The following is a 16,126-nucleotide window of genomic DNA, read 5'->3' as shown; positions in this document are numbered from 1 at the left end:
TAGGGTTTCCAACCTGCCTTTTCCAATATGTTCCATTCCATTCCCCTCTCTATCTATTCCTTTTCCTTCCTACAGGTAATGAGAATTTCATGCCCATGGTTTAGTTCTTTTCCCACCTTTGGTTTTTCTCACCTGCTTTTGTAGTTCACCAAACCTTAGTCTCTAACTTTTTGTTACTTTCCTTTTCGGAGTAGATTGTGCTGCTTTTACAACATAAAGAGGAACAGGCTCAAACTCAATGTATATGATAATTGGGTATATGTTTTGAGTTAAAATGGAATAAAACTGTGTGACCTAGTGTATGAGCCACATTTTCTCACAACATGGGTGAAATAAACCAAAAACATGCAAGGACCTAAGCAAATCAAGTCATGTCAATATCTAGATAATAAACCATTTTTTTCATTTGCTCATTGAGCTTAATTTAGGAAAGAGGGGACCCACAGATTTTTCAAATAGATAACATGGAGGTAAATAAGAAGAAATCTAAATCTCACTTTCAATAGACACAGAACTGATTTCTAGAAACAAATATACTCCCCCCCCCTAATTTGAAAGTAAGATTATCTGTTTTCTATTGTATTGTAATTTACAGATAAATATGTCCATCATTAACTATTCAAACAAACTGGAAAATCCAAAGTATTAAAACCAATTTGAAACTTCATAACTAATTAGGAACCAAAGCAAAACTTCCTGAAGGGTTCCGGATTACCTTATAATTGGCTAATCCTCAGCTCCATTTTTTGTCAATGCTGTGTATGTCTGAAATTGATCTTGCAAAACTCATAAAGAGAAGTGCTGCCAGTGCCTCACCATCATGACCATTGAGAAACTGCCAGGATTCTCGTATTGACCTGTTCCAGAAGTGTGGTACAACAGCACTTCTTCTCCCTGATGGAGAACTCATAAGGACCCTAAGGCGAAACAAAAGCCTTCTAGGCCTCACCAAATCAACACGGACATAAAGAGACATGAAGTTTAGAATGATCTAACTCCAGTTTTAATAATATTAAATTCCATTATCTTAACGCCAACAATATTACGGTATAATTTCATGAATATTGCAATACATATGCAATTTTCTTTTCTCATCAACAGACACAATATACAGTTATATGCTACTCTTGTCAACAACAATTGTCATCATAAAGTTACATCTTGTGACACCTCAAAGACTAAACAGATTTATTATGGCACTATCTTTTGTAGCTTTTGTCCGTGAATGCTTATGACACAATAAATCTGTTAGTCTTTACGGTGTCATAAGAGTATCTGGTGGTGTAACAGATTAACATGACTACCACACTGAGATTTCCTACAAAGATAAATAGTGATGAGAGCTCTCCTTATGATGACACATCATTTTCCACACTAGAAGCGGGCAAACACAATATTTCAAAGAATATAGAAATTTTAACATGTGATCATGTAAGACCAGGTGGATAAAATGCAACCCTTTTAACCCATTTTAGTGAGAGCCCTCACTGCTTTGGCTATTTCAGTACAAGACATCTCAAAGTCTAGAAACTCTAGGATCCTAATATAAACTCTGGCAACCTTTTTCACCTCAGAGAAGTTTTCAGCAAACTTTGGAATCAACCTCACCAGTCCAGGAATCAAACCAGAAAACATTTCTAGATCCAATGCTTTCTAACCCTAGGAAGTTACCGCTCCTTATGTAAGCAATGAAAAATCATTTCAGTAACTTTATGGAAACATTCACTTTGTTTTGAAATACTTGTAGCTTTTCCAAACCTTAATGTCTATTGTGTGGTAGATCGGTATTTGTATTTCAATTGTCCATCACCTGCAAGCTTCAATGCTTTATCTTGGTGCTTTTAGCTCATTTTAAATAACTTTAAAACTCTTCAAAAAAGACTTTGTACCTGCATAAAGGCCCTTACATTACTTCACATATTAATATGAAAAGAGAACTCTTGTCACACAAGTTTCCCTTTAGTTCCGTACGTCTCTCAATTCTCACAATCTATTCCCAGAAAGACAGCTTCCCCAAATTTTCTTCTTCACATTCTTCCATTCCTCCCAAACTGTCTCCACAATTTTCAGTTTAATTGGAGTTGTTGAGGTTGTATACTTTTCAGAAGCTTCTTGCCATTCTTGCACTGAAATGAAGATGCAATTTGTTTTGCATGCTCTCTTTATTTTCCCGATTTCTGTACTAAAGTTGCACCTTTAAAAAAATATTTCTATCCTATCCCTTTTTTTAGACGTGTCTTATTCTTTCATTCTTGATACTGATATTTCCAGTTTCTTCATTTACCCTGTCCATGATCATAATCTGCCTACACAACTCACAATTTTTACACTTACACACATATTTTCAGATATTTCTTTTTTACAGTTAAATCTGCTTTAACACATGCAGTGGAGAACTGGAAAGGCAAGCCTGACTATCATTTCCATCCTGTGTACTCTTAAATAACACAAGGCAGACTGATGGCTGTTGTCTCATCCCAGAACAGTGATGTGGTATAATAGCTTCAATGAAGACGTTATGTTGAGAAGGAGGTAAGAAAGACATTGCCCAATAAGCCTCGTGGCCACTAGTATAAAAATGCTGTGGACTGCTGCTGCTGTCTGCAGTGTGATATGTGCTCTGAGCTCCAAATGTAAGTTAACAACTATAACCTTCCAATTAAACAGTTGTGTTTATCTGCATTTGACCAAGAAGAATAAAAACTAGCAACTCAAATTTCTGAAGGCAACAAATGCAAGTGATTGGACATGAAGTGCTCTATTCCCATTGAGGGCAAGGAAAACCAATCCAGGCTAAAATTAATAACTGATTACTTTTCCCTCTTCACTTTGAGGCAAAAAACTTTTGAGCCTAAAATTGTGAAATCAAGGTTTGGAAGAAGCTTCAATATACATGTACTCTCTGTCATAATGCATTAAATTTTTGTTGTTCTGCACCACCTTGAGAGTCAGTCTTAGCTAAGGTATATAATTATAACACATAACAAATGCATGAGATAATTCCATTATTTGATTTAATTTTGATTTTTTAAAAAAATGATAAAGCAGTTATTTTAAAATCATTATACAACAGTGCCCTGTTTTTTATTTTCTGTGTTGCACTGTATTGACCAAACTTTTAACAATTGATTCAGAAGGTCCCATTGTGATTATTAAAAGGATTCAGGGCAAATAATTCTAGTTTTGCGGAGGAAGGTGAAGACCCTTATGAATTTAACTCTACCCCAACTAAACTCATTTTACACTTTGGTCACAAGATATTAATTCTACTCTTTAAAAAAAAACAAAGCACTTAAACATTCCAAATATGTTCTTGCGTGTAATATTTTCTCATTACACCCACAAATGATCTATCCTGGAGCAAGGCAGTGACATCTTCAGCCCATCCTCTGTTCGGATATCAGCCAGCACACCAATGTCTTAAATCAAGAAACAGTTTTCTAAGATCTACAGAGATACTCACAGGAACACCTCAACAAACAAGAGTCCAAAAGTAGCATGCTAAAATCCAGCACCTCAATCAGTGACTGATACCGAATGAGAGACTCCCCCCTGGCACACAGAAGACTAGACGACCCAGAAGGTACTGAACAGACTGTGCTCTGGCACCATGAGATGCAGAGTCAACCTTAAGGAATGGGGTCACAAAGTGAAGTCCACCACATGCAAGTGTGGAGAAGAGCAAACCACAGACCACCTATTACAATGCAGTCTGAGCCCTGCCACATGTACAACGGAGGACCTCCTTATAGCAACATCTGAGACACTCCAAGTAGCCAGCTACTGGTCAAAGGACATTTAGTATAATGGCAAGTTTTTAAACTTGGTTTGTTTCTGATACGATAAATAAATAAATCTATCTATCCTACCTGCTAGAAAAAATATCAAAACAATTTCTGCTCAAAACACTGCTTGCTTGCAACAAAATAAAAATATAATTTGCCTCCCTTCTCCCCCCCCCCCCCCCCCAAAGTGGTGCAATGATTAGATAGAACTTTTTACATTTTAAAGACAGGGATACACAATATGAGCTCAGTCTCATTACTCATTGTATAACTATTTTTATTTTAAACTCTATATAGAGAATAGAGAATATGAAGTTATGGAGCTATGTCCGGTTAGAAAATTAATTTTCAGGAATCAAAACCTCTGAATAATTTATTTCCCTACAGAAGCACACAAGCAGTTCTAAAAGAAATTCCCAGCTCACTGGCTAGACAAAGCAAAGAGTAACCTGGGTATACTAGTTAGACTAAACTTACACAAACTTCTATAATTAAACTCCTTTTTAATCTACAAAGGCATTATCATGGGCTTAGCTAGATGGAAATAGTGTAGATAATTACGTATCACAATAGCCCAAAAGAATATCCTACCACATTTATTTTTTTCTTTTGTTACCAGTACATTACTTCAGTGGCAAAACAATAAAAAATTTGCATGGCAAAAGTATGAATGAAGGTCATCAAATACAATAGACCCCAAATAAAAACCATTTATGAAACATTAATTGAAACAATTATTGTGTTAAAGTGAAAATGTTTTTAGTTCATAATCCATATGATATCTTCAAGTGTAAAGAAAAATGTTTAACAGGACCTCCGTATTTTCTACACGGTTAAAAAACTGACAATAAATGCCCTTCTTAAAAGTCTGCTAATGCTTCAATCCACTAACAATCTAAAAATATGCATGATTGTCTCCTTTCATGTAAGAAACCATCAATATTATGAAATTACATGAACTGCATGTCAAAAGTATTATAAATAATTTTGATTATTATACAATCAGTCATATATATCTACCTTCCTTTGCAGTATGAGCACTAATTTCCTGGTGAAACATAGGGGGATCAGGTAGAGTAAGAGATGATAAATAAATGCTTTAAATCAGTGGTTCCAAACCTTTTTTTTTTTTTTGACCAAGGACCATTTTGACCAGGGGCCACTCTACAACATTACTACGAGAAAGGCTACGAATCAGTTTTTGGACAACTTTAGATTTGGTTTGGTTATCTGGGGTGCCGATTCAAAAAAATTGCATTGGATAGATCACATCAGATCTAGTCTCTGATACATAACATATGTCATCCAGTAGTTGCCATCTGCTCACCCACAGAATACCATATTGAATCATCTAGAGCTGCGGCCCACAGGTTGGGAACCACTGCTTTAAATAAATGATTGGATAAGGTAGCATATTTGTCAGTAGCATATTTTGGTATAAACTGCACTCTTTTAGGAGCGAGTAAAGACTTCACCTTATTCATGGTATTTTTAACTGCTCTCTGGACCCTTACCCATCCTGGCTAATCAAATCGGCCGAGGGGGGGGGGGAGATTGGTAGAGCAAGTGAAGATGGTGAATACATCTTTGACCCAGGGCCTTCTAGTTTCAAGGAGGCTGTAGCAAAACCTTTATAAAAGAAATCAGCACTGGATCCCACTCAATTGGACAACTACTATCCAGTATCAAATCTCCCCTACCTGGGCAAGGTTCTAGAAAATGTGGTGGTCTCTCAGCTCCAAAGTTTCTTGGATGGAACCAATTATCTTGATCCATTTCCATCTGGTTTCGGGCCCGGTTTTGGAACTGAGATGGCACTGGTTGCCCTGATGGATGATCTATGAAGAGAACTAGATAGCGGCAGTATGTTTCTGCTAGTTCTCCTGGATCTCAGCGGCATTCAAAACCATCAACCATGGTATGCTTCTAGGACATTTATTTATTTATTTATTTACTTCGCTTATATACCGCAATTCTCAGCCTAATGGCGACTCTCCAAGATGGGGCTTGGGGGCACTGTTTTATGGAGGTTCGGTCCCAGATGCTGGCATTGGGGGGACTCCTGTTTGACCCCTGTTAAACATGAAACCACTAGGAGAGATCATCGGAGTTTTGGAGTTTGGTGTCGAATTTATAACACCCAACTCTATTGCTCCATTCCACCTAAAGCCAAGGATGCCATCCTGATCCTTGTCAGCACTAATGGACTGGATGGGGGCCAAGAAGTTGAAATTAAATCCAGACAAGACAGGGGCATTCCTGGTCAGTTGTAAGGCGGACAAGGGTGAAGGATTACAGCTTGAGTTGGACAGGATCTGTTATAATATGTATAATATTTATAGGATCCTGAAGGGTTGTTTCCATTTAGGTCAATCACCTTGGTTTTTCTAGAATTATGTTAGAGGAGATTTATCAGCAGAATATTATCTAAGTTTAGAAAAGCTGTAAAGACTTCTCTCTTTCTATGGGCCTTTCCAGACAATTTAAAAATTAATTTAAAAATGTATAAGAACTGTTTTAACACATGTTTGATTTATATGCTGTTTTAACTGTTACATATTTGGTTTTGTTCCCACTTTGATCTCTAGGAAGAGGCAGGTAAAAGAATTATTACTATTATTGTTGTTGTTAATTTTATTATGCTATAAAGAGGCCACACAACAATGAATAAAATAATTGAGAGGGGGAAAATACAAAGTTTTAAAAGTTCATAATAAAACCAATAATAAATGTATACAATTTTACAATTGGATTAACTGGGACATGGAGCGGACCACTGCAGAGACAATTAACTGCTGCTAAGCATCACTTTGCATCATATAGCTTTGAAAAACTTAATGTATTATATTGGCAAACCAGTTATTGCTGAATTGAACTCAAAGGACACCCTGGTATAATACATCAGCAAAATCACATCATCCAAAATCTATAGAACAAATACTAACAATGTAATTTTTGTACAATAACATTACAAACAAGAGTCTAATGAATAGTTCAATAATTCATGTGATCAAATTACTTGGGATATAAAATGCATTAACTATATGTGGAAGTAATAGCCGCAAATGGAAGAGATTCTTAAAGAAATAAATGTTATGAACCACAAGGGGAAATTCCTAAATGTATAGTAATGTTATAAAATTAATGATTTATTTTCTTCCTGAATTGTTATTATTAAGCATCTCAAAATTATTTTGTAACTCTATAAGGTTCACCATGTAATGCCATCTCAAAATATAATTTCCCTCCTTAGAGAAAGATTTCATCTCCTCCAGTCTAAGATGGGAAACGTGCAGCCCTTCAAATGTTGGTGGATAACACTTCACAGTATTTCTCACTATGTTGAACAGGAGAGACAGAAGTTACAATCCAACTAGAGAAGTGGTTCTCAACTTGTGGGTCCCCAGGTGTTTTGGCCTACAACTCCCAGAAATCCCAGCTAGTTTACCAGCTGTTACCAGCTTCAGGTTGGAGTTGAAGGCCATCACATCTGGAAACCCACAGATTGAGAACCACTGAACTAGAGGGTCACACTTAGGCACCACCACTGTAGTCTACAGTAGCTTTGAGATATTTTTTGTCTTTTTCTCCAAAAGTGACGTAAACAGCTCATTTTGTTTTACTAAAAAGTCTTATTTTCATAAACTGTTGTGCCTGAATGACACAATAAACCATTCAACAAAACTCTGGATTGTATGCACCTTCCTCCAACTTTAGCACAACTTCAGGAAAGAGTTTGGAATAATTTGCTCCAGGTGCTATCCACTACAGTAAATTGTGCCAATAAGGAATGTGCAGGACTGGATAATAATTATTCTATTTTGATGGACATAACACTCTCCACTTCCACTTTTAAAAATCTGGATCTTTCATCTTTAAAAATGGTGTGCCTACTATGTACAATCTAGCATGCTCATTAGGAAAAACAAAACATTTAAGGTTGATTTAGTTTTAGTTTTCAGGTGGGCATTTGAGAACACTACTATTTTCAAAGTGAAAACAGAATGCTTAAAAAATTTGTATTGGTTTTGTACAATCTAAATCTATGCTCTGTTTTTCTAACACAACGCACATAGAGTTAATTGTGACATTCCATTCATGATTTTAAAAGTATATAGATTAGGTATTTCTAAGTATTTCAGTACCAATAAAAATAATTTTACAAGTAGGGATGCATGAAGTATACTGCCCAGCTTAGGAACAGCTTTTAGTAGCTCCTGTTGGTGGTTATTGATTAACATGTTACAAAGAGAATGCCTACATTGCTGAAAGGCAGTAACTATACACAAACCACTGATGGGATAACAAGCTATTAATGACAGTCTGTAACTCAACACTTAAAATGGTCAAATGTCTTTTCTTGACCACAAGGACAAGTTGGTCATCATTCTAAAACATCAGACTAGAAAAAGCTGAAACAGATGGTTCTCTTCATTTAGAAAAAGCCACAGATAAGGTTCTACAATCATTAATGGAAAGGAAAGTTGGATAATGACACTTCACTTCAGCTCTTGCAATTCATTAAGTATTACGGCTCAAAGAAATAAAACACCTACTGAAGTCAAACAATAATATCACTACTAATCTTAATGTCACTCAAAATCACTTGGAAGTTAGGAGTTTCGACTTCTGCTTTTAATATATTAACCTAGATTTTTATCTTTAAAGTACAGTACTGGCATGAAATTTAACTTTAAGCAACTTATTGTACTTGAGGAAGCACTGTCTAAAGTCATCCTTATGCAAGTTAAGTAGTTGCTTCTCCACAGCACTCATGACTGAAAACCCATCCCCTGAAAGCCAATCTGACATAAGAAACCTTATGTTTTATTATGTAGTAGCCATCCCCTGCCACACGTTGCTGTGGCCCAGTCTGTGTATATGTGTTTTGTGTGTGTATATATTTGTGTATATGTGTATATATGTGGTTTGGCACATGTGTTCTATTGTTTGGGGTTGTGTCTCTTCCACTGTGTTTTGATGAGTGATGGTCACGCGTTGGCCTGATAGGTGTATTGTGTCCAAATTTGGTGTCAATTTGCCCAGTGGTTTTTTGAGTTATGTTAATCCCACAAATAAACATTACATTTTTATTTATACAGATGCTGTGGCATTAAAAAGGCTGTTCCCTTTCTCTGCCACTATCTTGTTTTACTAAAGAGCTCTGATATGGATTATTTTATTAAGAAAAGGTCCCCAATTAATTGGTATCCTAAAAACCAAAGAGTTTTAGTCAACATTTGCAGATTATGTTGGCATTACGGTTCCAAAGGCATTGCTGTATTTGTTGTGCTGCTGGAGAATGGGCTTCTTGCTAGAAGGGCAGAGCTCCATTTTTTATCATTGGGAATTTAGGGATCATCTTCTCCCACAAAAAGTGTTAGCTAGCTGACATATGCTTGCATGTTTTCCTCTTATATTGAAAGGCCTGTCAAAGAATAAAAATACTGGGACAAAATAATGAAATCAGAAAAGAAAACTATAACCAATATATATAAAAAAATATTAGAGTGGAGCACAGAGGAAGAGAGAATAAAAGAATGCATGATAAAGTGGACAAAAATATCGGAAGATCTATAGGAAAATCTATAGGAATCAAAGAATAGGAAACAATCTGGAATAAAAAATTAAGATACACATGTGCTTGTGATCTAAAGGAAAACTGGACAAAATGATACATAGATGGTACATGGCACCACATAAATTAAAAAATATTACAAAAACATAAATTCAAAATGTTGGAAATGTGGGCAGGTGGAAGGAACCTTCTACCACATGTGGTGGTCATGTACAAAAACACAAGCTTTTTGGAAGGAAATACACGAAAATATACAAAAAATATTAAAAATGAAGATACCCCTGAGGCCAGAAATATTTCTATTAGGAATAAATGAACAAAAATTAGATAGCAATATAGATAAACTCCTCTTTTTAGCAACAATGGCTAAAGGAATATGCTACGCCAAAGTGTGGAGAAAAACAGATATACCCAAACTGGAAGATTAGAATAAAAAATTATGGATATAAGGAATATGGATAGATTAACTTATCTGATATCCAAAGGGACGACAAGGAAAAAAACAGACTGGACATTTATAACCGAATATTTAAAGCAAAAAGAACAACAATTGAAGAAAAAAACAAAGTACCCACTGCCTAACAGAGAGTAAAGAAGAAGGGGAGAAAGGAAGAAAAGAAGAGAAAGAAGAGGTGAATAGTGAGGAAAGAAGGAAAAGGGAAAAAACTCCAGGAAGAAGCTCGGAAGTGTAACTTTCACTAATTCTATTTTCTCTTTTTTTTTCTTTTTTTTTCTGTCTTTCTTTTCTTCTCTTAAAATTTTAATTCTGTAATCTGTAAATATTCAATAAAGATTATCTTTAAAAAGAATAAAAATACTGATCAAAGATATCCAAGTGTCCGCCTTCTCAATCAGCTAATGTTCCGGGCAATTTCTTAACACACCCCCCCCCCCCCCATGTTTGATATATCTCCTTAACAATAGAGTTTGGTGTCAGATGATTAAAGAAGTTCCTTCTTGCTGAGTCCTATCCAGATTTTTATCAAAAAACTAGACTTTGGGCAATATACAATCATTTCTGACAGTGGAAACAGGACAATAGACCGTCACCACCACCACTCCTTGTCCTGCAGAGCCCCACTCAACATGCCCTGAAAATCCAGCATCATAAATTTAACAAAACCTGTGTCCTCGAATGGGCTCAGAAACTGGGCTATGGATAAGCAGCCAAACTAAGTCCCAAAGCTACTACAAGTGTCACCATGGATGTAGGTGTGGATTTGATTTAAATAGCTAGGATTCAAAGAAGACTAATGAGCAAATATAAAACATTTCCACTTGTTCAAATTGAGAGGGCTGTCTGAGATATCCTTCAAATCACCAACACTGTATAATATGTGCCAAATCCTCAGCTCTTCAGGAATAACTATTAAGAAGGCTTGAGGCACTGAAGAGGGGAAAGTGAGAAGAAGGTCCAGTTGAACAAAGGATGTCTTTTTTGCAATCTGGCATTATTATAGGTTTATTTTTCTCAGAATTATTACTAAAATATCATACTTGGTTTATGTAAAGTTTATGTAATACTAAGCATGTTGTCAAATCCAAATTGCAATTTGCTTAATTTAACTATTCTTCTTTCAAAATACTGTAAGAACTACACATAATTTAAATGGCTACATAATTCATCATATAAAGCCACAATAAAGATATGAACATCTTTAGAATTACTAAAATGCCACATTTGTGCATGCAAAATTTGAATGCTTGTTTCCAAATAACAAGTTTGTTGTTTTCAGATCAGAATATGCCAAAAAATCCAACACCAAACAACTTTTTGTTTATAATTAAGGCAATCATCAATCCAAGGATTATCCCCCATTTTATTTCATCTCTACATCAAAAAAAGTAAATTAAAAAAATTAAAATCCCTTGAAACATAAGATAAATGAAAATGTAAGTGCCTTCACATAATAACAGTAAGCTGACCCTCTGGGAAATGGTTGACTTTCTCAATTCAAGGTATTCAAAGCTCATTCAAAAGTGTTCATTTGGAATGCAGATATCAAAGATGATGCAAATATTCAAGAGAAAATTAGAACTTACCAGATGTTCTAATCCAGCTTTGATGTTTCCAGCATCCCTGTAACAGAAGAACAAAAGTTCTAAATAGTTGCTAAACCTTTGTCTGCAATTATTTATGTTTAACTTAGAAAGTTAAAAATGAAATGAAAGCCATGCTGTTTTCTGGCTTTTAAAAATATCCAAACCTAAATTATTAAAACAAAGTATAGTCACCGTGAATAGCAAAATCTATATAGTACTGTTTTTAAATGTTTTAATTCTTATAACCTAATCAGTAAAAGTTAACACAAATTTATATCTGAAAAATAAATTTAATACCCTGCTAGTGGCAGCTGGCACAATTTTTGAGTCTTATCAAACCTTGGATCTGTACAGCACTCAAATGTAAAGGTGGCTTTAACACACACAGAGATAATACTAGATATTAATTATATTTAATACATATTAGGATATGGTAATGGTCTTTCTGTGAAAAACAGGTCTTTCGAAGTTGAACCTAGCACAACTTTGAGAATCTGATATATCATAAATTGATGTATTACAAATTCTTAAAGAGAAAATGTATGCTCATATTTATTTATTTATTTATTTACTACATTTGTATGCCGCCTTTCTCAGCCAGAGGCAACTCAAGGCAGTTCACACTCGGCAGCGATTTGATGCCATAACAATATCAGGGTACAGTTAAAACCAATTATATAAAAAAATCAACATTAAAATGTAATATAAAAGAACAATAATATCTATAAAAACAAAGTCCTCAGCGTCTCCTTACTGAAATCGTAGTCCAAGTACATCATCAGTCATTCTATATTCCATTTTCCATTGCCAAAATCCAAATAGCCCACATTAAAAAGTGTTTCTGTTTATATGAACAGATCTAAATATAATCATTCTTACAGCACACCTCCTAAAATCAATGGGACCTTACTATTCTGAAGCAATAAAACATTGAAATAATAAAAAACTACACTTTATGGGACAAAAAAACCCCCAATCCTGATCATTTGTGTTGGATCAGAACCCAGAATCAAACTAGAAATCTAACCAGGGAATCTTGCATCTCTAAATTAAAGGGGTTGGTGCAATGGGTTAAAACCTTGTACTGCTGAACTGCTGACCTAAAGGTTGGCAGTTCAAAGCTGTGGGTTGGGGTGAGCTCCTGCTAGCTCCTGCCAACCTAGAAGTTTGAAAACATTGAAATGTGAGATCAATAGGTACCACATCGGCTGGAAGGTAATAAAGGCACCCGTGCAGCCATGCTGGCAACTCAACCAGGAGGCGTCTAAACCAAGAGGCTCCTTGGTTTAGAAATGGAAAAAAGAGCATCTCCCCATGGCCAGAGTTGAGCACAGCATCCAGAAGCCAGAGATGAAAGGGGAAGCCTTTACCTTTGTTTTGTGTATTTGTATATCGTTGTTATTTCACTATATTAAAAGCACTGAATGTTTGCGTATCTGGTACGTTGTAATCCGTTCTAAGTCCCCTCAGGGAAATAAGAGCAGAATATAAACTGTTATGATTATTATTACACAAAAAAAGTTATCACTGCTATACAGGCAGTCCCCAAGTTATAAACAAGATAGGTTCTGTAGATTTGTTCTTAAGTTGAATTTGTATTTAAGTCAGAACAGGCACATGTTTTAAGTATAACTCCAGCCATGCATATATATTTTCAATAGCACAAGGAAGGGTTAACACCCCTGTAGTGTTTGTTTTGCTATCTGTGCCCCTACACAGAAGTTTTCACCTCACTTTCCCTATGATAATTGGTTTTTGAAAATTTTGGCTTGTTGTGGACGAAAGGATGGGTGATAAGGCATTGGTTGAGACACATTTTCCTCCTGATAACTCTTCTGGGAGTGAATTTCCCTTCCAAGGGGTAGATTTCTCTTACTTCCTGTACTCTCATCCCTGTTCTTAACTATGAGTCATTTATAAGTCAAGTGTTTGTAAGTCAGGGATTGCTTGTAAACTATATGCATATCATTTTTCACCATTATTTAAAGCATCTTATAAAGATAAGGATAGAGAAACACAATTTTTACATTTGGCGAGTGAAATACAGATAAACTTAATACCACACTAGGGATATAATTCTTCACTAATTCTTGAAGGAACCAACAAGCGGTTTCAACCTTTACTGTGATTCTTTAATTTGGGACAAATCAATAGCATTTTCTGAGCAGGAAATAGTATTTCCTCCATGAAAAACAGTATTTTGAATTTTTTGTGAAATAATTTCCCAATTATAGAATTTTCTGAGTTTCTGAAACGGTGTTTCTGCACATAAAAGTGTGAGTTTTGCACAGAAAACAACCTACAAAGTCTCTCTAACTGCATTGTCATTAGGATTTTTCCACACGTGAAACACTTCATCAACAATTTCAAAAATATTTTTTATATTCTTTCCATCGCTACACCACAGTTTCTTAAAATCATCTTCAAATAGACAAATAAGAAAGCCAGACAATATATAGTTGGGGGTCTGACTTTTGTGGATTTCATTATTCACAGGCTTGATTGAAATATTCTCTCTAGAAATTTCTAGGTCCCCAAGTGTGACTCTATGGTTAGCCTCTGCTAGAAAATGATTACAGAGATGCTGATGGACCTAGGGATTCTCAGGGAGAGTCTTCTCTGAGGTAAAACAGTAGCAATTACTTTTTATTGAGGTTTTTCACTTTTGAGGGGGAACTTTGCCCCCTAAAACCAGCAAATGTGGAGGGCTGAGGTCAAAGTCAACTGCAAAATCTGTCTTAATTCCAGTCACTAAGAAACTTTAAACAAGTTTAATCTCACCCAAAGTGGCACTACAGCACTTCACCTCACAATATTTCTCAAAACATTAAGTAACCTGGCAAGATCCACAGAAGTTATAATAGATCTTTTTAAAATTAATTCAATGTATTCCAAAGTCTCAAAGGATAATTCATTACTTTTCACCTTTGCAAAAAGAAAAAAAGAACAGTAACTGTGTTACTCATTTCTTTTTTCCTCTTTGGGGAATAGAGGAAAGGACTGAAAAGAGAATAGTATAAAATTTGAAAAATGATGTTGAAAATGCCTCTGAAATGTCCTTAAAAGTAAGGTTAAAAGTAGAAAACTTTCTTGTTATACACACTTACCCCTCATAAGACTATCCTACTCTTTATGTATTTTGAAATGAAACATCATTATGCCCTTGCTGCCAAAATAACAGCAACAGAAACACTAAACCACTGGAGTTATTTATAACCTGTTACTTCCAAACTCTGCTAATTCCTCTCTTGCCTAAAAAAAGAGCCCGGGGCAAATTGATACTCTCTTTGTCAAGATACTCATTTAAGTAACAAAACAGATATCTAAACAAACACAGAGAACAGAAAAAAGACTTTCAAGTCTTCAAACCATGTGGAAGAAGGAGAAAGGTATCAAGGTATGAAAGCATGACACAACAGAAGAGTCCAGCAACCTCACCAAGTATTTTAAAAAGTTGAGCATAGTTCACAAATATTATAGGAAAAGAAGATCGTAGTCAAGACACATCCATAAACCTATCTTATTTGAAATTGAAAACACATAACAAAAAGATGGGGAGAGGCGAACCGGTTAATAGCATTGCAATGGGAATATTTGCTTTGAGAAAAGAGTGATTTCAGTTAAGAGCTCAGTCATGGAATGAATTAAACTCTTAACTCAAGGTAGCATTGTACTACATAAACTATAAAGATTGTCCTTAAAGATTAACACACTTATTTCATTGACTAGAAACCCCATTAGATGTAGACCAGTCTCCCCTTCTCCTCAACTTATTCGTTCAATGTATACCCTGCCTTTCTCTGACCAAAGAAACCAAGGATGCTTACAAAATCTAAAGCAGAGGTTGACTAAAGTATACATTACAAAAGTGAAAAGACAATGAAACAATACTATTAAAAACCTATACTTAATAGTTTGCAATATGTTTCAATCACAATTAGAAAGAAATGGAATTGAAACATTTCACACCAATATCGACACTATTCCATCATATAGGTTAAAAATCAATAAAAAGCCTGGCTTAAGAAACAAGTCCTAACCTGGAGGCTGAAAGAAAACAGGGAAGGAGCTAATCGGGCTACTTGCAAAAGGGAGAAGGCTTTTTCCATGTCCTCCCCAAATGAGTGGGTCTGAGATGATGTCCTCCTGCAAGGTGAATTCTGCCCAGAAACAGATTGGCAGTCAGTGGAGTTTCAGTGGGGTGGGGGTAGATATATGCTGTCTCTAACCTGCCTCAGACACCAACCTCGCTACAGAATTTTGGCTACAGAATTCAACTGGGATTCAGTCAAGGTAATGTCACAAGCATGTGGACTATTTCAACAGAAAGGAGGAAACCATGAAAATGAACAAAATCTGGCTACCAGTATTAAAAAAACTCTAAAATTACAACAGCACAACAACAGAGAGGAAACAAACAAGGACATCTAATCACCTCTCAACAAAAGTTTGCTCCAGGCACTGTCAGGCCATTATATGCTAATCAAGGTGTTCAGTTGAAACATTCACACCTAGCTCCAGCAGACAAGAGTCCTTTGTCTCATCCTGGTCGTTCCACAGCTATATAAATCATTTTTCCTAGTTCCAACAGACCTCACTACCTCTGAGGATGCTTGCCATAGAGCAGGCAAAACGTCAGGAGAGAATGCCTCTAGACCATGGCCATATAGCCCGAAAAAACCTACAACAACCCGGTATCATTTATACATTGATGTCAAAG

At 35.6% G+C, this 16,126-nt stretch overlaps 1 protein-coding gene across 2 annotated transcripts in view; it reads right to left on the bottom strand.

Annotated features, from left to right (window-relative positions):
* Positions 1 to 16,126, bottom strand: part of RSRC1 (arginine and serine rich coiled-coil 1) — a 187,533-nt gene that overhangs the window by 95,217 nt on the left and 76,190 nt on the right. For both annotated transcript variants that reach the window (XM_060767630.2, XM_060767631.2), the window contains exon 5: positions 11,407 to 11,443. In XM_060767630.2, coding sequence (XP_060623613.2) covers positions 11,407 to 11,443 — 37 coding nt within the window. The remainder of the gene's footprint in view (positions 1 to 11,406; positions 11,444 to 16,126) is intronic.

The sequence above is a fragment of the Anolis sagrei genome, chromosome 3 (genome assembly GCF_037176765.1).
Source record: "Anolis sagrei isolate rAnoSag1 chromosome 3, rAnoSag1.mat, whole genome shotgun sequence".
Taxonomy (NCBI): domain Eukaryota; kingdom Metazoa; phylum Chordata; class Lepidosauria; order Squamata; family Dactyloidae; genus Anolis; species Anolis sagrei.
The sequence above is the reverse complement of the archived record's forward strand: the minus strand, read 5'-3'. Positions and strand labels throughout refer to the sequence as shown.